The sequence below is a fragment of the Mustela nigripes genome, chromosome X, assembly GCF_022355385.1.
Source record: "Mustela nigripes isolate SB6536 chromosome X, MUSNIG.SB6536, whole genome shotgun sequence".
NCBI lineage: Eukaryota > Metazoa > Chordata > Mammalia > Carnivora > Mustelidae > Mustela > Mustela nigripes.
Window position 1 is genome coordinate 50,852,611 of NC_081575.1, and position 24,461 is coordinate 50,877,071.

The window sequence follows — 24,461 nt, forward strand, 5'->3', positions numbered from 1 at the left end:
CACATTCTTTTAAATTGTGCATGGAACACTATCCTGAATAGATCATATACTGGCTCACAAATCAACCCACAACAAGTACAGAAAGACTGAGTTCGTACCATGCATATTTTAGACCACAATGTTATAAAACTTGAAGTCAACGACACACAGAGACACACACACAAATTAACACACACATGCACACACACAAATTAACACACACATGCACACACACACACACTGGAAAAGACCACAAATACATGGAAGTTAAAGAACATCCTACTGAAGAATGAATGGGTTCAGTATGATTAAAGAAGAAATTTTAATAATGAATAGAAGCTAATGGCGTTGAAAACATGATAGTCCAGAACCTTTGGGATAAAGCAAAGGCAGTTTCAAGAGGGAAGATTATAGCAATACAGGCCTATCTCAAGAAACAAGCAAAAATATACAACTTAACATTACACATAATGGAGCTTAAAAGGAACAGAAGCAGCACCCGGATGGTTCAGCTGGATAAGTATTTTCCTTCAACTCAGGTCATGATCTCAGGGCACTGGGATTGAGTCCCACAGTCCCATGTTGTGTTCCCTGCTCAGTGGAGAGTCTGCTTCTTCCTCATCCTCTGCCCCATGCTCATGCTCTCTCTCTCAAATGAATAAATAAAATCTTTAAAAAAAAAATAAAAAAGGAACTGCAAATAAAGGCTAAAGCCAGCAGAGGAAGCATAATAATAAATATCAGAGTTCAGAATAAATGATACAGAAAAAAACAAAAAAACAGTGGAACGAATAAAAAAAAATAAACAAGACCTGCTTCTTTGAAAGACTCAATAAAACTGATAAACTGCTACCCAAAATTATAAAAAAGAGAAAGGGCTCATATAAATATAATAATGAATGATAGAGGAGAGTTCACAACCAATACCACAGAAATATAAACAACTGTTAGAGAATATTATGAAAAATTATATTCCAAGAAACTGGGCAATCTGGAAAAAAAAAAGGACAAATTCATAGACCCATACACACTAACAAAACTGAAACAGAAAATATGTGGAAAATTTGAATAGGCCCAGTTACTGAATCAGGAATCAAAACTCTCCCAACAAACAGAAGTCCAGATCCAGATGGCTTCCCAGGGGAATATTATCAGACATTTAAAGAACAGTTAATAACTATTCTTCTCAGACCATTTCAAGTAATTAAAAATGGAAGGAAAACTTTCAAACTCATTCAAAAAGTCAGCATTACCTTGATTCTAAGATCAAAAACCCTACTAAAATGGAGAATGGAAAACCGGCCAATACCCCTGATGAACATGGATATAAAAATTCCTAATATGATACTGGAAAATTGAATCCAACAGTACATTAAAAGAATTATTCACCATGATTGAGTGTGATTTATTCCTGGGCTGTAGGGGTATTGCAGTATTCGCAAATCAACTAATCTGACACACCACATTAATAAAATAAAGAATAAGAAAGACATGATCTCAACAGATGCGGAAAAAGCATTTGACAAGGTAGAGCATCATCTCTAAAAAAAACCCTCAAAAAAGTAGGGATAGATGTAACATACCTCAACATCATAAAAGCCATATATGAAAGACCCATAGCTAATACAATACTCAGCACTGAAAAACCAAGAGCTTTTCCTCTGTGGTTGGGAACAAGAAAGGGATGTCCACTCACCATCATTAGTATTTTTTTTAAAGATTTTGTTCATTCATTTTAAGAGAGAGAGAGAGCATAAGCCAGAGGGAAAGGGAGAAGCAGACTCCCAGCTGAGCAGTGAGCCTGATGTGGGGCTTGATCCCAGGATCCTGAGATCATGACCTGCACCAAAAGCAGACCACTTAACCAACTGAGTCACTCTGGTGCCCCTTAACACTGTTATTTAATATAGTACTGGAAGTCTTAGCCTTAGCAATCACAGAACAAAACTAAATACAAACCAATCAAATCAGCAAGGGAAGTAAAACTTTCACGATTTGCAACTGATGTGATACTCTATGTAGAAAACCCAAAAGATTCTACGAAAAAAAAAAAAAAACTGCTAGGGACTGATACACAAATTCAATAATGTCTCAGGATACAAAAACCAACCTACAGAAATCTGTTGCATTTCTATACACCAATAATAAACAGAAAGAGAAATCAAGGAATCAAGGCCACTTATAACTGCATCAAAAACAATAAGATATGGAGAAAAAACCCTAACCAAAGAGATAAAAGATTCATACTCCAAAAACTATACAAGACTTATGAAGGAAATTGAAGATGACACAAAGAAACAGAAAAAAGTTCCATGATCATGGATCAGAAGAACGAAAATTATTAAAATGTCTATACTTGGGGTGCCTGGGTGGCTCAGTGGGTTAAAGCCTCTGCCTTCGGCTCAGGTCATTATCCCAGGGTCCTGGGATTGAGTCCCACGTTGGGCTCTCTGCTCATTGGGGAGCCTGCTTCCCCCTCTCTCTCTGCCTGCCTCTCTGCCTACTTGGGCTCTCTCTCTGTGTCAAATAAGTGAATAAAATCTTAAAAAAAAATAAAATTTCTATACTATGCAAAGCAATCTACACATTTAAGGCACCCCATAAAAAAATACCACCAGCATTTTTCACATAGGTGGACAAAAAAACTCTAAAACTTGTATGGAACCACAAAAGACCCCAAACAGCCAAAGCAATACTGAAAAAGAAAAGTAAAGCTTGGAGGAATCACAATTCTGGATTTCTAGTTGTACTAAAAAGATGTGTGATTAAGACAGTATGGTACTGGTACAAAAACAGACACACAGATCAAAGGAACAGAACAGAATGCTCAGAAATGGACCCACAACTATATGGTCACCTCATCTTTGACAAAGCAGCAAAGAATATCCAGTGGAAGAAAGACAGTCTCTTCAACAAATCGGAATAGGAAAACTTGACAGCAAAATGCAGAAAAATGAAACTGTACCCTTTTCTTTTATCACACATAAAAATAAACTCAAAAATGGATGAGACATCTAAATGTGAGACACGAATTCAACAAAATTCTAGAAAAGAGCACAGACAGAAACCTCTCTAACAACGGCCACAGCAACTTATTATCAGACAGGTCTCTGGAGACAAGGGAAACTAAAGCAAAAATAAACTAGTGGGACTTCATCAAGATAAAAAGCTTCTGCACAGTGAAGGACGCAATAAACAAAACTAAAACAGACCTAAAGAATATGAAAAGATATGTGCAAATGACATATCTGATGAAGGGTTATTATCCAAAATCTATAAAGAACTTACAAACTCAACACCTAACAAACAAATCATCCAGTTAAGAAATGGGCAGAAGACAAGAACAGACATTTTTCCAAAGAAGACATCCAGATGGTCAACAGACACATCAAAAAATACTCAACATCCCTAATCATCAGGGAAATACAAATCAAAACCATGATGAGATACCACCTCACATCTGTCAGAATGGTTAAATTAACAATACAAGGACAGCAAATGTTGGTGAAGATGATGAGAAAGAGGAATCCTTTTACATTGTTGGTGGGAATGCAAACTGATACAGCTACTCTGGAAAACAATATGGAGGTTTCTCAAAAAGTTAAAAAAAGAACTATCCTATGACCCACTAATTGCACTACTAGGTATTTACGCAAAGGATACAAAAATACCAAATTAAAAGGACACATGTACAGGTGCCTGGGTGGCTCAGTGGGTTAAAACCTGATTTAGGCTCTGGTCATGATCCCTGGGTCCTGGGATCGAGCCCCACATAGGGTTCTCTGCTCGGCAAGGAGCCTACTTCCTCCTCTCTCTCTCTCTCTCTCTGCCTACCTCTCTGCCTACTTGTGATCTCTGCCAAGTATATAAATAAAATCTTTATTAAAAAAAAGACACATGCAACCTTATGTTTACAATACCATTATCAACAATACCTAAATTATGGAAAAAGACCAAATGCCCATGAATTGATGAATGAATAAAGATGTGCTGTGTGTGTATATATATACACATATATATGTATATATATTATACATATATTATTATACATATTATTATGTATTATATTATTATTATGTATTATATTATTATACATATATGTGTGTATATATATACACACACACACATATATATATATGTGATGGAATATTACTGAGTTGTCAAAAATGAAATCTTGCCATTTGGAAGGACGTGGATAGAGCTAGAATGTATTATGCTAAGTCAAACAAGTCAGAGAGAGAAAATACCAGATGATTACACTCATCTGATGAGTGTACAGATGAACACAGGGGAAGGGAAAAAGAGAGAGTGAAACAAACCATAAGAGACTCTTAACTATCAAAAATAAACTGAGGTTTGATGGAGGGAAGGTGGGCAGGGGATGGGTTAAATGCGTTATGGGTATTAAGGAGGGCACTTGTGTTGAGCACTGGGTGTTTCATTTATGTAATGAATCATTAAATTCTACTTTTGAAATCAGTATTATACTATATGTTAACTAACTAGAATTTATATACAAATTTAAAAATAATAAAATAAATAAACAGAAGGTTTTTAGAATGGTATAAGGTGAATTGATCATTATTAAGGCATTAATATAAAACAAAAGAAAAAAAGCCCACATAGTATGTGATAAAGGAAACGCATAGTAATAAAGTAATAAAGTGATAAAGTCAACGCACAGTAGAATGATTGCTTATATTCACCTCTTAAAAATAATTATGGCCTATACTTTAAACAATGCTTAAATAGGGGCAATTGCAATTTAATGAGAAGACATTTTGTCAAAGTTTGAACATAACATGAATATTTTACATTCCTGGGAAAGAGATTTTTTTTAAATACATGGAATCAATTCTGTTTTTACCTAACAGAATGTCCAAACCTCTGTCATGAAGTTTCTAATTAACATTGAAAATAGAAACAAAGTAAATGATTAGAAGCTTATTAAATTCTGAAACTTTGATATGTTTTAAAATATAACTAATTATGAAGATAGTGGTTCTCAACCAGGGACAATTTTGTCTAGTTGGGGACATATTTTAATATCTGAAAGCATTTTTGTTTTTCCTAACTGGTGGTAGCGGGGCTGCTGCTGGCATCGAGTGCGGAGAGGTCATGAATACTGCTAAACATCCTACAATGCACAGCATTCCACAAAAAATAATTATTGAGCCAAATAATCAAAGTGTCAAAGTTAAGGAATTCTTCTTAAGCATATGCTTTCAGTGCTTGTCAAATACTTTTAAAATTTATTGTGTAATATTTAAGAATATAGAAATGTATACACAAGACAATTAATCTATATGTCTACCACTGAGCTTAATAAAAAGTGTTCAATCCCTCCTTCTCTATTCCTTACTCTCTAGTTTTTAAAGATTAGTTCAAATACCTATTATGTTATTGCTATAGTATAACTGTGTTAAAATATGTCATAGCATGTTGGCTATATCATATGTTAAATTGTACTACAACTATCATATGACTTTTACAGATTTAATGAATAGGCATATTTATGCTTTACATAGGAGATTTAGAATTATAACAGAACATTGCAAAGTAATTATTTATTCCTTGTATGTAGACTGCCTTGATAAATTTCCTGAAAACACAACTGGAAGGAATTGGTTTTAAAGATAAAAATCAATTACAAATGGGTTATACTTCATTAAATACATCATTCGCTGACAATCCGTGAATTCAAAACAAATTTATATAGCACCAAAAAATGTAGGAAGCTAGGAAACAAAAAACAAAAAAAATTCAACCAAAAAAACACTGTGATTGTTTTCCATCTCTGTTAGTATCACTGGGGGCGTTGGAGCCTGGATTTTCTGCCTCCATTTCTCTGGGGCTGAAGCATGCCTGCCTTTTGTCTAGAGATAGCTTCATAACTGCAAGTTAGAGTAAGGATTTTGGTTTAACCTTGCTTCTCCTTTCCTAGTTCAAGGTTCTGGAAGTCTATGTGAGGAAAAAGATGGCACCTTCCACATTCTACAACTGCAAGGGAATTCTTGGTCTACCACAAACATCACCTCACTTCAATAAACCCAGTGGATATACAGGATAAAAGAACCAGAATCTGAATAAAGTTCTGTCATGGCTTCAAGTCTACAAGACAACAGAAAATATGATCTTTGAGCCACATCTTGTTCAACTATTAATAAGACCTATGTTTTGTTAATAAAAAGAGTTTTTTTTTAAAAAAAGACCTATGTTTCGTTCAAACTGCAAATGGACTAAAATATTTTGTATTTTTAAAATGCTTGTTATAATCCAATTAGTATAAGAAAATTATTTAAAGCAACTTTTTCTCTCTTTCTAAAATAGTCTTGATAGCACTTATGAACAACAATACAAATGAAACCTGGTATTAATCAACAATAGACATAGAGGGGATGAAAATGAGCAGTCATTACATTTACTTGGAACAGATATGATTTTATCAACAGACTGAAAGTAAAAAACAAGGGTCAAAGATAAGCAATGAAGAAAGGGAAGAGAAAAAAAATCACTAAACTAACCAGTTAGAAACAAAAGATGAAAAAGAACAGCCCCTCATGGATAGAAGTATTTTGGGATTGCAACAGCAAGCCATAAAGTAATCATTTATTCCACTATGATGAGAAATGGGAAAGGTATCCTATATGAATATTCCTGTTATTACTAATGCTTCATATTCTCTAAAAATTATAGAAATGAATGTGGTTTGTACAAGTTATTTAAGAGAAAAATGTTTTCAAACTCTACAGTACTAATGCCATCATAGCCTTAATTGATATACTTATAGTCATCAACCCTTGTAAAGTACGCGAACACACGCAGACTCGCAGGCTGCATAAAATACAGATGGTCGATAGCCGCATAAATAGATCAATGATTACAAAGATGGATTGAGGAGACAAAAATGAGTTCTACTATTACACATGCATGAGCTTCCTGACTATAAGAATAATTATAGTCCAGAATTGGTTGATCGAGGGAAGTTGAAGAATCACTTTTCTCTGCATAATAAATAGATAGCCATTTATGTTTGATGGCTTAGGAGTAATCAGGGCAATGTATCAGATGATCTATGCTTTATTCTAATTCTTATGTCAGGACCCAATAAAAGTTACTCAATTCATATAATCTGTTTTGAGACATAAAGTAACAATTGGAAAAACCTGTAGACCATATATATTTGGTACAGTGGTGGGTACTTGAATGGGTCCAGAAGAATAACATGGCCAGCAAGAGCAGAAATTATCTGAGGGAAAAAGAGCAACCTCAAATACTTCCATGCATTTATTACAAAAAGACATCTATAGAGGTATTTTTTTTTTTTTAATTTAAAGGTATGAAGGAGATGACCTCGAGCCATAATTCACTGAGGGGATATTATTAAGAAAGATAAGGGCCCTTGATTTAGAAAAGAATGTATTTAAATGAAAGTAAGGAAAAGAGGGAAGAGAGAATTTAGAGTAGAGGAAGAGAAGGTGGGAAGGAAGGAGGAAAGTTAAGAGAAAATGAAGTGGGTGGAGAATGAGCTAAAAATAGGATAGTGGATAGTTGCATACCCAGAAGAAATGCTTGTGTCCCTTAAAAATAAGGGAGAGATCAACCTAAAGACAACAAACAGAACATTTGCTTAAGGAATATAATAACCTGGTACAAAGTATGGATTATTTTCAGAAAAAAACTATAAGAAAATAACTACTACTTTAACTAAGTAAGTCACTGAAATTCAGGTTCTCAAAAGGGGTATCTTTTACCCCATCTCATTCTCCTACTTATCATTCCTTAAAATTCTCCCATGTGCCGGCTAATGGTGAACCCCTCAGTATCTGGCTGGCTCCCTAAAACAGTGGCTCACTTTGTTCGTATATCTATAAAACCATCTATTCCCTCAAACAGAGTACTCTAAAGAAACATAGTCTAAATCTTCCATTTGTCACTTCCACCATCAACTTCGGTAGATATACCCTATACACTATCGTTGGTCCTTATACTTGAGCAAACATTTCTTTCCAAATGATTCCAAAAATCCAGTTTTCAGTCCTAATCTCCATTCTGACTTCCAATTACATATTCTAATAAATTTTTTAAAATTTTCTCTTCTGCCCTGGAAGTATTTTCTCTGTTTGACATATTTCACTTAGCATAATGCTTTCAAGTTCCATCTGCGTTGTCATAAATGAAAGGATTTCCTCCTTTTCTATGGCTGAATAATATTCCTGTGTCTATGTGTAATATTTTAATCTACTCATTCATCAATAGACATCTAGGTTGCTTCCATGTCTTGGCTAATGTAAAAATAAAATGCTGCAATAAAAACAGAAATGGGTATGCAGTTATCTCTTCAAAGCAGTGATTTCATTTCCTTCAGAGATATACCCAGGAGTGTGACGGCTCAATCACACAGGAGTTCTATTTTAATTTTTTAAGGAATCACCACACTGTTTTACAGTATGGCTGCACCAATTTACATTCCCACCAACAGTTTACAAAGGTCTCTTTTCTACACATCCTCATCAGCACTTGTTGTCTCGTTTTTTTTTTGTTTTTTTTTTTTTTTTTTTAATAATAGTGATTCCAACAGATGTGAGGTGCTATCTCATTACAGTTTTGATTTGGAGGTCCCTGATAATTACCAATATTGAATATCTTTTCATGTGCCTGTTGGCTACTGGACAATCTTCTCTGGAAAAAATGCCTTTTTGGGACAGCTGGGTGGCTCAGTTGGTTAAGCCGCTGCCTTCGATCAGGTCATGACCCAGGGTCTTGGAATGGAGTTCCATATCCGGCTCCTTGCTCAGCAGAGAACCTGTTTCTCTCTCTGCCTCTGCCTGCCGCTCTGCCTGCTTGTGTTCTCTCTCTTTCTCTCTCTCTGACAAATAAATAAATAAATAAATAAATAAATAAATAAATCTTTTAAAAAATGTCTTTTCAAGTGTTTTGCTGATTTTTTTAAGTCAAATTATTTGGTATTCTACTCTTAAGTTGTAGGAGTTCTTTATATATATTGGATATGAATTATTATCAGATTTGTGGTTCGTAAATATTTTCTCCCATACTGTAGTCTGCCTTTTCACTCTGCTATTTCTTGTGCTGTGCAGAAAGCTTAGATCGATGTAGTCCCTCTTTTTATTTTTGCTTTGTAGTGTCAAATCAAGACAATATTTCCAAGATCAATGTCAAGGAGCTTTTCCCTTGTTTTCTTCTAGGACTTTTATGATTTCATGACTTAGATTTAAGGTTTTTTTTTTTTTTTTAAAGATTTTATTTATTTATTTGACAGAGATCACAAATAGGCAGAGAGGCAGGCAGAGAGAGGAAGAGAAGCAGGCTCCCTGTTGAGCAGAGAGCCCGATGGGGGGCTGGATCCCAGGACCCTGGGATCATGACCTGAGCCAAAGGCAGAGGCTTTAACCCACTGAGCCACCCAGGTGCCCCACATTTAAGCCTTTAAAAATCCACTGGTTGATGTAAGCTACATTCCCATTCTCCATCTCTCTCTTATCCCTCTAACAGATGCCCCCCAGTGATCTCCATAAGGTGATCTGGAGAAGGACAATATGATCAGACCACAGCTGTTTCCTTACCCTTCTAATGTGTTCCTTCTTGGTCTCTTTGGACCAGAAAGGTGATTTAACATCCTCCCTGAGTATGGGATTTTCACAATGGTGTATTCTCTATAGCTAGTGGCTAGAGAGACTGAAGCTGGAACAACTTATGTCAGTCAGCTTGACTGGAAAACTTTTCTGTACTAGTTTCTGGTCTTCTTGTTTGTGCCTTTAACACCAGTTTATTGGTCCTTTTCTCATAATAAAATAAAACTCAAAGGAATATAAAAGAAACAGATTATATTAAAATAGTTAATGTATTTTTAAAAAGTGACATTAACAATAGATATGCATCTTGATTAAAGCATTACAAAATAAGATCTAGTGGTAGCTTTAATAACTAGTGTAATTTTGAAGTATTACTGACTTTAAATAATATTTCAAGATACCTGTCTCAAATGTAATGTGATATGAAAATATTTATTATTTCTATTAGTGAAAAGTTAGAGGCACTATTAATACTACTTTGGTATGTTACCTACATTGTTAATCAAATGAAATACTAAATGTTAATTTAAAGTTTAAAAAATTAAATAAAAATTAAAAAAATAAAGTTACAGTTAAAGTTATACAAATAAAGATACAGTATTTTTCATATCTAAATTCAGGAGCCTCTGAATTCTATTAACCCCAAAGGGAGGGATTTGAATCCCTGGTTAAAAACCTCTGCTCAATACATATCTTTCTAAATTATTCCGCAATTATATTACATTGCCTTCTATGTTAATCATCCTATTTTCTGTATATGTTTTGTGAATATGACTATAATCTCCCTAGCAACACAATTTCCTCAGCATTTAAGAATCATTTACATGCACTAACGTTCTAAAGTAAAACACACTTTTATTTTTCCCTTAACATTTGAATCAATTTTTTGTGAGTGCTAGTTTCATTTCTTTGTCAAAGTTCTATATGTAAGTAGGCCTATAAATATTTGATTTTTACCCCCAGTAGTCTGAAAACACTGGTTTCAGGTTTTTTTCCTCAGTAGATCAAATTGATATTACACTGACAGATTTTCAAAACAGAAATAATACCTCCAAGAATCACCAAAATTTAGTTCACATTATTTGGACCTAACTCATAATTATATATATTAAAAGCTCCTCAACAAGCTCAGAATATGGTATACATTTTTAAATGTTTCCATGAGTTCCTGGATTTTAGGACATCTCAACATCTTCCACAATGAAATCAGTTTCTAGCTTAAATTTATATATTTTGAAATAAGGAAAACATTGGTATTCTTATTAATAACCTGATATTTGGGCTTGTTCTTGCTGATTAAACTAGATAGATAGATAGAGTTTTTTAAATAAGATATTCATCCTGCTAAATAACTAAAATATATTAGTTGTCTGGTTGGAAAGAGCCTATTGACCTATACTGGAGAGATAATACTAGTGTTAACTCTGTGGGAAGCAGTGTGTCCGTAATTGTTTTTTGTTGTGTTTGTCGTTATGAGGAGACAAACATCTCCTGTGAGCAATATACTATGATTATACATGGATAGAATTTAGCATTGTAATCAAATAGAACTTACAACAAAGTTAATCTGATGATACATATTTAATGCTACGCATTATCAATGTGCTACATGGTAATTAGAAATAAATTATAAACAACTCCTATGAATGACAAACTGGTGTTACTTTTGCATCACTGAAGGAAATGTTTCTGGGATGGGAGGGGAAAAAAAAGCAGTAGCGATTTTAGTCTTTTCTCTTGCCTCCGAAAAGCAGTCACCTTTGTGTTCTGGCAAACTGAGTAACTGTTTCAATCTAGGACCTTCCTTCTTACCAAAAGATACTCAGATGTTTGATATTTCTGGATAAACATCCTACTAACTTCAATAACTCACACTGAGTTACGTATCATCTGTGCTTATATCAAAGTGGCACAATTCTAATCACATATACTACTATTAAATTACATGTTAAGTTGTTTTCTCCTACAAGCAGAATGAAAGAAATGATTTTTGACTGAGCAAGGTAAGGAATGAGAGGAAATTTCAGAGAGTCTGGCATTGAGATGAAAAGCAATCTGGCTTGAAAAAAAGTCCTCAGTGGTATGCTTTCAACAAAAAGAAGGCACAAAATTTGTGGGGCAAAGGATGCAAGGGGTAAAACCATGAATATGTGGGGAAAAAAAAGAAAGAGATAAAGGCTTAGAAAAGTGAAAGAAAGTCTAGGAAAAAAGGAAAAGATGATACAAGCCCAGTTCAACCCAATTCACAGCAAACAGGAATTACATGGATGCATCTGGTATAACATGCACTAAAGGAGCCTTGGCAAGAGCTATACTTTATGATTCTCCATCACTCGTCTTCCTAAATAATACTATAATTTCAAAAACAGTTGCTTTCACTGCATAGTGGGTATACTTAAATTAGCAAATTCAAAATTTATACATAATTTATTGTCATCTCCAAATTGAAAGCAATCCATTCCTCCAAACTGGACCAGGCTTACCCAATTTAAAGAGAAACAAATAGGTATCATTTATGCTACACAATAAAGTGAAACAGAAAAAGAATCCCACATAATAAATGTCTCTCTATATATTTTAAAAGCTTGTTGCATATTAGAAGGATATTCATAAGTGAGAATCTTTCTCTGGTTCTTACATTCCCTGAAGAGTTGAAAATATTACTTAAAAAATGTTTTGAATGTTACTGCCAAATAAAGACCACAGCAGCATTCTAAATGCATTTTTTTTTTCTTTACCAAAGTATATGAAGGAAAAGCTATATAGTTTTCACTGGTAAAATAAATGGCTAAATTGATTAATTATTCAAAAATATGATTCTATTTTACTATAATTTAATTACAGAGAAAAGACTAAAAAGGTTTGGAGTCAGAAATTTCTTTGTCTCTTTGGATCTTAAAATTAAACTGTCCAGTGAAAAAAGAGAGAAAACTAAACCTCATTTAGGCTTCATTCCTCACTCATTCTGACTATTTGTGCAAAGAATCATGGGACTTAGGCAGAACAAATATGATCAGCTCTCCATCTCTGCTCAGAGAAATGTGAACTTGCTAGTTGGACAGAAAAATACTTTTTTAAAAAACTTTTCCACAGAGAGATTTATCAAAGTGTAACTCTGATTGAGATTAAAGTGTAACTCTTATTGAGATTAACATAAATATGTCATGATAATAAAGAGCCTACATAAACCCATTAAACCTTAGCCCTAGAAAATAAATTTCTATTTATCTAAATTTATATTATAATATCTACATTTAAAACATTTACATGAGGTAATCTGTAATGCAAGCTTACATTACAAACTGGAGGAACTTCCATATAGACATGGCCTGCTCAAATGAAAGACACTTGACAGACACTGATACTCTGAAATTCAGACAGTCTAAGGGCAATATGGTAAAATTCTCACAGCATAAACTACTGTCTTTAAAATCAAAGCAACCTTTATGGCTTAAAAACAAAAACCAAAAAACCCTACAATGACCATGCCTTTATAAGTAAAATCCTAACAGTTCTTCCTTCCAGAAATTAAACTGGACAGGAATAGCCATATCAAGAATTGTAATAATATATTAGATCTTGTATAGTGCTTTATTCTACAGAGCACATCATTTGGTTTAATACATTTGTATTCTCAGACGTGGCAATACACATTTAGCAAGCTAAATAACTGGCTCATGGAAGGCAGGATAATGGAACAGAACAGAAAAAGCAATAGATTTGGAACTATGAGAGATCTTGTTCCAAATTCCAGCTCTGCTAGTCTGCCACTAATGATCTACGTGATACTGGGCAATCTCCTTAAATCTCAGTTTTCTTTTCTGTAACATTAGGACAATAGTATGTACCTCATAGGATTGTTAACAGGATACAATAAGATAAAATACATAAAAGGGCTTGACACAATTCTTAGTCATGTTATGTGCCTAATAAAGAATAAGTTTAACACCTACCAATTGGTCATCAGCAAGGTATTTAACATTTTGACCTTCCTATTACCTTCATAAAATTGTAGTAATAATATTTACTTAACAGAATTGTTGTGACATGCAATTTTATGTACACTGAAAGATAGGCAGAAACAAACCAAAAACGCAGATCTTCTATGTTGAATACTCTTATGGGTAACAAAGCTAGATACTCCTGATTCTATTACCGAAACATAAGAAGAACATTTTCCCACAACTGCATTGAGAAAATAACAAACCAGAAATACCTGAGAAAATGAATTTTAAAAGGAAAATACGCAAGTTACCTGAATTAAGGCTTCATTCAGCATGTCTTCATTAACCTCCAGAATAATATTTTTTATATCTTCATATGGCATACGATATGATCCTAGGAAAATAGCTTAAATAAAAGTAGATTTTATTAAAAATAGAATAGTATCAAAATTTTAGAGCCTTTAGAAATACCTTATTCTCATTTTCATAGAATCAAAGTATGAAATTTGTCACCAATATTATTTTACAGTTAGAAACAAACAAATGTAGTTTCCGTTTGATAGACTGGCTACACTACTCATCTAGGCAAACTGGCCTATTATTTCAACCTCTGATATTTACAGGTTATACATATTTATATATAAATTAAAACCCCTATTAATAATGCTGATGACTACATGCTTATGAATTTTAGATCAAGCTGATACAACACGACTAATGAGAGATTTTATTTCAAGTTGGCCTTTTAATTCAACATTGAATTTAATATGGCTATTGTCACATGCATACAACACAGTACTTCTCAGGAATGACAGTAAAGTCAGCAAATACGAAAAAAAAAATCATATCAATCTACTTTGCAATTCTCCCACATAAGAAAAAGAGTGTTGTCAGTGTTATCAGAATTCCTGCTGAATATCATGAGGTATAGTATTAGTAGCTCTACATTTTCATAATTTTCCTTCTCAATTTTTTCTCGAATGGATATATATTATGTCATACTGAAGTAAGTCAGCAGTTTACACTGACAAAAGCTTACACTAATTCAGAAAGTATTTTTTAACAACACATTCCACTTTAACTTCCACAAAACACACATTTTAATGAACATTTATATTCTTATATCCAGAACATGAATATATTCCTCTGATTTTTTTTTTTCATCTAAAGGTCTCTATGATTTCACTAGAGCTTAAAGGAAAAACCAATCCTCACTGTCTAGGCAAATGATTACCTAGACATAAACACCAAGTGAGAGCTCCATAATCGAAATAATGTTGACAGATATCAACTAGCAATTAAGATCACACTGTTTTTTTTTTTAATTACTGAGTCCTCACTTTATAAAGAAAATGTACTCGGGCGCCTGGGTGGCTTAGTGGGTTAAGCCGCTGCCTTTGGCTCAGGTCATGATCTCGGGGTCCTGGGATCGAGTCCCGCATCGGGCTCTCTGCTCAGCAGGGAGCCTGCTTCCCTCTCTCTCTCTGCCTGCCTGCCTCTCCATCTACTTGTGATTTCTCTCTGTCAAATAAATAAATAAAATCTTTAAAAAAAAAGAAAATGTACTCTGTTATGCAATGTACACATTCACAACTATTAGAAGACTTCTGTCAGCAACATTCCAACTCACAGGAGAATGATGATTTGTTTATTTTAATGTGATCTCTTAACAAAGGGATCTTATCAAAATAAACTCCCATGGTATTTCCTTACATAATTACAAATGCTTGATGTGATGTAATTTCTCATGCATAGTATTTGAGTATCCCCAGAATATAAACACAGTCTACACATGGTGGATAAAAAAATGCTGAATTCAATAGAGGGGGAGAATATGCCAAAATAAAATCTAAGGTCTAGTTAAATAAAGATGGGTTTAGGGCACCTGGGTGGCTCAGTGGGTTAAGCCGCTGCCTTCGGCTCAGGTCATCATCTCAGGGTCCTGGGATGGAGTCCCACATAGGGCCCGCTGCTCAGCAGGGAGCCTGCTTCCCTCTCTCTTTCTCTTTCTGCCTGCCTCTCTGCCTACTTGTGATCTCTGTCTGTCAAATAAATAAATAAAAATCTTTTAAAAAGATGGGTTTAACTGTCCAGCTGCTTTAGCAAAAACGTATTTAATGGCTGACTGATTTGTTAAAGGCTTTAAGGTTCACTAAACACTTTAACTTTTATTTACATTTAGTTAACATGAAGTACAATACTGGTTTCAGGACCAGAATTCAATAATTCATCACTTACATACAATACCCAGTGCTTATTACAATGAGTGCCCTTTAATACCCATCAAATGTCTAACCAATGTCCCACCCTCCTCCCTCCATCAACCCTCAGTTTGTTCTGTACCCTTCAGTCTCTTCTACTTTGTTTCCCTCTCTCCTTTTTTTTCTTATTCCACTTCCCATATGTTCATCTGTTTTCTTTCTTAAATTCCACATATGACTAAAATTATATGGAATTTGTTTTTCTCTGATTGACTTATTTCACTTAACATAATACATATAAGCTGCATTCACATAATTGGTAAGATTTCATTCTTTTTGATGGCTGGTTAATATCCCATTATATAAACACACACACACACACACACACACACACACACACACACACACACACATAATCTTTATCCATTCATCAGTCAATAGACATCTTGGCTCTCTCCTTAATCTGGCTATTGTTGATAATGTTGCTACAAACACCAGGTTGCGCGTACCTCTTCAAATGTATACTTTCTCTCATTTGGGATACAAAAGCTGGATCTTGGGCTAGTTTTCCCAACACCATTTGTTGAAGAGACTGTCTTTTCTCCATCGGACATTTGTTCCTGCTTTCTCAAAAATGCAGTGACCATATACTTGTGGGTCCATTTCTTGGTTTTCTATTCTAATCCATTTATCTATGTGGGTAATTTTGTGCCAGTACCATACTGACCACTACATCTTTGTTATGTAACTTGAAATCTGAAATCATGTTGCCTCCAGTTTTGTTTTTCTTTTTCAATATTGCTTTGCCTATTCAGGGTCCTTTGTGCTTCCATACAAATATTAGGATGGTTTGTGAAAAATGATACTGGTATTTTGATAGGGCTTGCATGAAAGTAGATTGCTTTGGGTAGTATATATATTTTAACAATGTTTGTCCTCCCAAGCCATGAGCATTGAATGCTTTTCCATTTCTTTGTGTCCTCTTCAATTTCTTTCATAACCGTTCTATAGTTTTCAGAGTACAAATCTTTTACTTCTTTAGTTAGTTTATTCCTAGGTATCATGGTTTTTTGTGCAATTGCAAATAGGATTGGTTCCTTAGTTACTTTTCTGCTGCTTCATCATTGGTGGATAGGAATGCAGTGGATTTCTCCAAGTTCATCTTAAATCCTGGAACTCTGCTGAATTCATGTATTACTTCTAGCAATTTCTGGTGGAGTCTTTCAGGTTTTCTACATAGAGTATCATGTTATCTGAAAATAGTGAAAGCTTGACTTCTTCCTTGCCAATTTTGATGCTTTTTATTTCTTTCTGTTGTCTGATTACTGAGGCTAAGACTTCTAGTACTATGTTAAACGGTAATGGTGAGAGTAGACAACCTTGTCTTGCTCCTGACCATAGAGGAAAAGCTCTGCTTTTACCCATTGAGGATGTTATCACCTGATGGTCTTTGTATATGGCCTTTATGATATTGAGACATTTTCCACCCATCCTTACTTTGTTGATGGTTTTTAATCAATAAAGGATGGCATATTTTGTCAAATGCTTTTTCTGCATCTATTGAGATCAGTGGTCCATATCCTTTCTTTCAATAGTGTGGTGTATCACAGTGATTAATTCACAAATATTGAAATATCCCTGCAGCCCATGAGTAAATCCCACTTGATCATGTTGAATAATTCTTTTAATGTACTACTGAATTAAATCAGCTAGTATTTTATTGAGAATTTTTGCATCCATATTCATCAGAGATATTGGCCTGAGATTTTCCTTTTAAGTACAGTCTTTGTCCAGTCCTGGAATCAAGGTCATGCTGACTTTTTACAACGACTTTCAAAGTTTTCCTTCCATTTCTATTTTTTGAAACAGTTTAAGAATAGTATTAACTCTTCCTTAAATGTCTGGAAGAAGTCCAGAAGTTCTGGCCCAGGATTCCTGTTTCTTGGGAGATTTTTGATTACTGATTCAATTTCATTGCTAGTTAAGTGTCTGTTCAAGTTTTCTATTTCTTCCTGTTTCAGTTCTGGTAGTCTGTAAGTTTCTATGAGTTTCTGCATTTCTTTAAGACTGCCCAGTTTGTTGGCATGTAATTTTTCATAGTATTGCCTTATAATTGTTTGTATGTCTATGTTTTTGTCTCTGAGCTCTCTTGGTCATTTGGTATTTTATCTGTTTGGTTTCTCTCTCTCTCTCTCTCTCTCCCTCCCTTCCTTCCTCCCTCTCTCCCCCTCTCTCTGATATGTCTGGCTAGTTTTATTGGGTCTTTCCAAGTAGGAGTGCTTAGTATCATTGATCTGTCCTATTGGTTTTTGTGTTTTTTTTTTTTTCTGTATCACTGATTTCGCTTACAATATTTATTAATAATTTCCCTTATTCTGCTGGATTTAGGCTTTATTTCCTGTTCTGTTTTTAACAGCTTCAGGTGTAAGGTTAGGGTATGTTTGAGACTTTTCTTTTTCTTGAGGTAGATTTGTATTACAATGTATTTCCTTCTTAGGACTGCCTTTGCTGCCTGCCAAAGTTTTTGTAGTGTCATATTTTCATTTTCATTTGTTTCCATGTAATTTTTTTTTTAATTTCTTCTTTAATTTCCTAGTTAACCTATTCATTCTTTAGTAGGATGTTCTTTAACCTCCATGTATTTGTGGTCTTTCTGAATTTTTTCTTGTGATTGACTTCAAGTTTCATAGGGTTGTGGTCTGAAAATATGCATGGTATGACCTCAAACTTTTTGCACTTCTTGAGGCCTCATTTCTGACCCAGGATGCATCTATTCTGGAGATTGTTCCATGTAGACTGAAAAAGAGTGTGTATTCTTTTGCTTTAGGATGAAATGTGAATGTATCTGTGAAGTCCATCTGGTCCAGTGTGTCATTCAAAGACATTGTTTCCTTACTGATTTTCTGCTTAGATGATCTGATCTGCCCATTGCTCTAAGTGGGGTGTTAAAGTTGCCCACTATTACTGTATTATTATCAATGAGTTTCTTTATGCTTATTATTAACTGATTTATGTATTTGGGTGCTCCCAATTTGGGGGTATAAATATTTATAATTGCTAGATCTTCTTGATGGTAGAATCCTTTTTTATGATATAATGCCCTTCTTCATCTCTCGTTACAGTCTTTGCTTAAATATCTAGTTTCTTTGATTATGTATGGCTACTCCAGCTTTCTTTTGACATCCATTAGCATGATAGATGTCTGTCCATCCCCTTACTTTCAATTGCAGGTGTCTTTAGGTCTAAAATGAGTCCCTTGGAGGGAGTATATAGATAGATCTTGCTTTTTTAAAAATCCATTCTGATATGCTGTCTTTTGATTGAAGCATTTAGTCCATTTACTTTCAGAGTGATTACTAAAAGATACTAATATGTGCCACTATGTTACCTGTAGATTTCATGTTTCTGGGGATGCTCTATGTTCCTTTCTAGTATTTGTTGCCCTTTTTCCCCCCCTCTACGCCAAGATTCCCCTCTAAGATTTCTTGCAGGGCTGGTTTACTGGCCATGAACTCCTTTAGTTTTTGTTTGTCTGGGAAAATCTTTAATCTCTCCTGTTCTGAATGATAGCTTTGCTGGATAAAGAATTTCTGTTTGCATAGTTTTCCCATTCATCACATTGAATATAGTCTGCCACTCTCTTCTGATCTGCCATGTTTCTGTGGACAGATCTGCTGCGAATGCGATCTGTTTTCCTCTGTAGTTTAAGGGCTTTTTTTTTTTTTTCCTTTACTGCTCTCGGGAAACTTTTTTATGTGTTTTGTGAACTTGACGATTATATGCCTTGGCAATGGTCAGCTTTTGTTAGATTTAATAGGAAATCTTTTGCTTCTCGGAGTTTGATGTCTGTGTTCCCTAGGCTAGGATGTTTTTAGTTATAATTGAAACAAATAAACCTTCTGTCCCCTTTTCTCTTCCTTCATGTTCTGGGATTCCTTCCAAAAGGTAGCAGCTTTTCTAATTATTGACTTGCAATTTTTGTTCTCTCAGACCTCCAATTATTTTCTTGAGCATTTAGAATGAATGATAATTACCTAGCTGTGTTCAAAAGCCGTGACAAGCTTTGGGTCCCCCCACTCCTTTGCCATCTTAGTTCCTCCCCCAGTTCACCGAACAGTTTTTAAGTGCAGTGGTTAACAATTTAACTCTCTAACATCACAATCAGATCAACTATAAAGGAAGAGCAATAAAAGAATTTTCCCAGTGTGATCAGTAAATATACCCAGGTCTAGGCGGAAAAGGGGAAAATGACATTCTTGAACTCTGTGAGTGAACCTAATGCCTTACTCTGTCTTCTAACAGTGCTTAATTATCAGTATTTTCAAAAGCTTTATTATTCATGTTTCATCTCTCCTGAGGAAGACTAAATTATGATGGTTTCCATTCTGGCAGAATGACAAAAAGGCAACTCAAATCATGTTTACACACAATTTTGTTTCTAGTAGATGCTAAATATACTTGTTCAAATTAGTTACCACTTTGTGTAAAAATATTCATCACCACCTCATCACCACCTTCACCACCACCCCTTATACAGAAAATATCACATACACAGATTCTGGGCTGTTTTGGGATCCAAAATTCTCAATTCTTTCACTTTCTTCTTTGCAGGAAGGATCTTCTTTTCTTCTGAAGCTTCTACATTCTTTTGAACTAAAGGAAAAACGTTTATTCAAAAACAATAATGGTAATAATCCAATCACGTGAAATCAATCAGTAAGGCATATTAACTACGTTAATAAACCTTATGCCAAAAATCAGTAAATGTGTTTATTTCATTAGTTTAAAGAGGATAAATATAATAATGTAGACCAATTTAGAGGTTACTCTACAAATTAAATTTCAGCACTTAAGCAGAAAAGATAAGCCAAATAGTACCAAAAATCAATTGCAGTTTCTTACTTAATGTGCACCATTCACGACTCCTTTACCAGGTATCTACAGTAGTACTGGATTTAAATATATAGTAAACTCTCCCTAATTTGTATTAATTGAGGAAAAAAGCAGTTATGCATTTATCCTAAAATATGCTAAAATTTAGAATGTCTTTAATTCAGTGGAACTGCTTTAAAGTATATAAAGTAACTTTAACTGCTAAACAGGTTGTCATATAAAAATTCCTGCTGAGATTGCTTTGATGAATAAATAGGAACCATTTGCAAGTTGCACAACTGATGAGGGAGCACAAGGCTGGCTGAAGACAAAGCAAAAGCTGGCACCTTGCAACCCCCTCTCCATCCGCTCCCCCTCAGTCATATGTGTAGCATCCCTCAGGCAGCCCTGACTGCCATGAACAATAAGCAAATAGTTAACTTGCAGAGCTCACAATCCTGCTAGACAGGAGTCTCCCTTGGCTTACAAATGTCCTAAATCTCACTAACAAAGAGATTGTGACACACCACCAAAAAGTCTCCCAACTATCTTAATGTTAATGACTGGACTAAAGACAACATTGATCCAGCTGCAAGGGCAAGGCCTCAGGTAGGCCTGGGACATCCTGGAACCTTGTAGGCCCTCTTTAGCATATGAAAACTCCTTGAAACCTTCCTTCCCCTCACCTTCCCCCAACCACAGGGTATATAACATGCCTACCCTCACAACCCCTGCAGCAGCTCTTCCTGCCCACGGGTCCTGTCCCTGTGCTTTAATAAACCACCATTTTGCACCAAAGATGTCTCAAGAATTCTTTCTTGGTCATCGGCTCCGGACCTCAGCCCACCGAACTTCACCTAGGTTCTAGAACTTCATCACAACAACAGCACCATTTGCATGCACATAATTAATAAATACAAAGACTTGTATTTTTTTTTAACTATCTTTGTCTCCATAACAGTTTTTAGTACTATTTGCCTTATTAGAAGAAAATATTTAGTTATGCTCTGTTCAGAAGGTAGTCCTCTAGGTCTTAACAGTTCAAAGGACCTGAAACTGTGTGAAGTAGCAGTGCCAAGGAGTGGCTTTAGCCCAGCACAACCTCCATCAGCTCTACCTCAGAACACCCACCTCAAAAACCAAACTAAAAGCAATGTAGCTATCTGCTATGAAAATGAAGCTTTATGGCAAATCCCTAAACCCTCCTATACAAAAATTCCACAGCTACTATTGTACTCAGGTGTTGGAAGTTTACTTCTAATATAAAAATGGGGTTGTAAGTAATGGGACCATTAAAAAACATGAGAAAATTAAAGCCAACATTGTTTTTTCATTCAAATAGTAATATACTTTTATCCCCAACTGTATGCTGCTAAACTTCATCATGAATCATATGATCGTAATAATCATGCTTATTACTTTCAAAAATATAATTTCATTTTGAAGAAATCATTATTTTTATTATTTTAACTTATCTGATTTTTGTTAAAGAGATCACAAATGAGTTACTAATTTTCTTTAGAGGAAAAGCAACACACAACTACAGTACATTTTTGCTAAGCTAAGTGTTCACATGTTAGCATCTAGAAAACTTTCTATACATGTTATAGGATGCATCAAATACTGCAAGTTCATTAAGACTCTCTTTGTATTAATGGTGTAAAATATAGGAAAATTAAATGAACTTCCCAGAAAAAATAAAATAAATTACCTGAATAATTAAGTACTAACATTTAGTTCTAAGCTTTACCACTATGACTGATCTAAAGTGACACAGAGTATAAGCAGACTACATAATAATTACATTTGAAAATCATGACCTCATGTCCAAACCATGCCCAGGTTAAGACAACTCTATAAAAAAAAATGACAGTCCAAATATCATATCCTTTGTTAATTAAAAAAAGAAGTACCTGAATCATATTTTAATTACTTCTGGAATATCAGAAAAATTTTCCCAAAGAAATAGTCAAGAAAACTGTCCTAATCTCCAAATATGCCTCAAACCCCACTATGGGAGACTAGTTAACCAAGTACATATAGGATGAAAATGCTATAGTGTAACAGATATTGTAAGATTTTCTGCAAACTAACAAGACTCTGGAGTAACCCAGACATACATAATGCTCATTTTGTATGACTTCATATTTTTTGCATTTTTTTCATTAAAATATATTCTAACTTCTTCACTTCTCAAATAAACAAGTTGTTTAAAATTAAGATGAGATGTCTTAAATATCCTAAATCCTAATCTATTTCTGTTGTATTATGTAAATTGGCTTTATCTTAGGTTGAAGAAATGGTAAGACTTCCGTGACTGGGCACTACTATTTTAGAATTACTAGAGCAAAGCTAGTATAAAATAGTTCCTTAACTAAACAGCCTTTCACAAACAATAAAGTTTTTGCCATGATCAGTGAATATTAACCAGTGGCTATTACTGCCTTTGGCTTTCTTGTTTTTGAAAGCATTCCCTACTGATCACAAGCACAGGCTTACATAAATAGAGAATTTGAAGAGAGGTAATGACATAAGAAACTTTGATCCAGATAGCACTAAAGTCTTCTTATATTAAAAATGTCTTGCTTTCAAAAAAAAAAAAAAAAATGTCTTGCTTTCAAAAAGTTTCAAAATGTTACCTATCCTAGGATGCTTTTATTGTATGTTTCAAATGCTTTAAAAAATGAAATATTCCATGATTTGATTAAAATATGGGCAATTGAATAACTCAATTTAAGCCCAATAAACATTTCTCCAAAGAAGACACAAAGATGGACAACAGGTATACAGAAATGCCCTCAATATCATGGGGGTAATACAAATCAAAACCACAATGAGATATCACCTCACAGCTCCTTGAATGGCTTATATCAAAACCAAAACAAAGTGTTAATGAGGATGCCATAGAGGAATTGGAACACTTGTACATTGTTGGTAGAAATATAAAATGATGTATATTCTACAGAGAACACTACAGCAATTCTACAAATAATTAAAACTACAACTACCATAAGATCTACCAATCTCACTTCTGGGTATATAAACAAAAAAACTGAGACTCTCAAAGAGATACTGCACTCCCATATTTACTGTAGTATTATTCACAAAACAGCCAAGTTATGAAAAGAATCTACATGTCCATCAAAAGATGAATGAATAAAGAAATGTGGTATATACATATAGTGAAATGTTACTCACCCTTAAAAAAAAAAAAGAAAGAAAATCCTGCCATATATAATAAATAACACAGATGAACCTGGGGAACATTATGCTACTTAAAATAAGCAAGACATAGGGTGTGGTGCAAAAATAATGAATACTGTTATGATGAAAATAAATAAATAAATAAATAAAATAAGCAAGACATAAAAAGTCAAAAACTACCTAATTATGAAGCATCTAAAATGTCAAATTCATAGACACAAAGAATGAATTATGGTTGTCGGGGACCAAGGGAGGCGGAAGTGCGGAGTTGTTGTTCAAAGTGTATAAAGTTTCTGTTACATAAGATGAATAAGTTCTAAAGATCAGTGGTACAAAATTGTAGCTATAGTTAGTAAAAATAATACAGTACTGTGCACTTAAAAATTTGTGAGCTGGTAAATCTTATGTGAAAAGTGCTTACACCAAAAATATCATAATGTAAAAACTTAAATTATAGTGATTTTGTTATCTGAAATTATTTGAATGGGACTGAAGAGATTTTTTTTAAGTCTCAATACAAAAACTTCAGTAATTGATTTTATCATAAATGGCCCTATGGTACTCATGTTCATAATGAGGACTATAATCAAATGTGATCTTTCCATATGCAAAAGAAAAACCATATAGCCACTGGTTTTGAATCTGATGAATTGAGTGCTTAAATTGTC

The 24,461-nt window shown here is 34.2% G+C and overlaps 1 protein-coding gene across 1 annotated transcript in view; it reads right to left on the reverse strand.

Annotated features, from left to right (window-relative positions):
• Nucleotides 1-24,461, reverse strand: part of DIAPH2 (diaphanous related formin 2) — a 987,699-nt gene that overhangs the window by 529,748 nt on the left and 433,490 nt on the right. The window contains exons 19-20 of the mRNA XM_059385748.1: nucleotides 20,269-20,370; nucleotides 13,828-13,922 (exon numbers count right to left, since the gene is read on the reverse strand). Of these exons, the coding sequence (XP_059241731.1) occupies nucleotides 13,828-13,922; nucleotides 20,269-20,370 (197 nt within the window). The remainder of the gene's footprint in view (nucleotides 1-13,827; nucleotides 13,923-20,268; nucleotides 20,371-24,461) is intronic.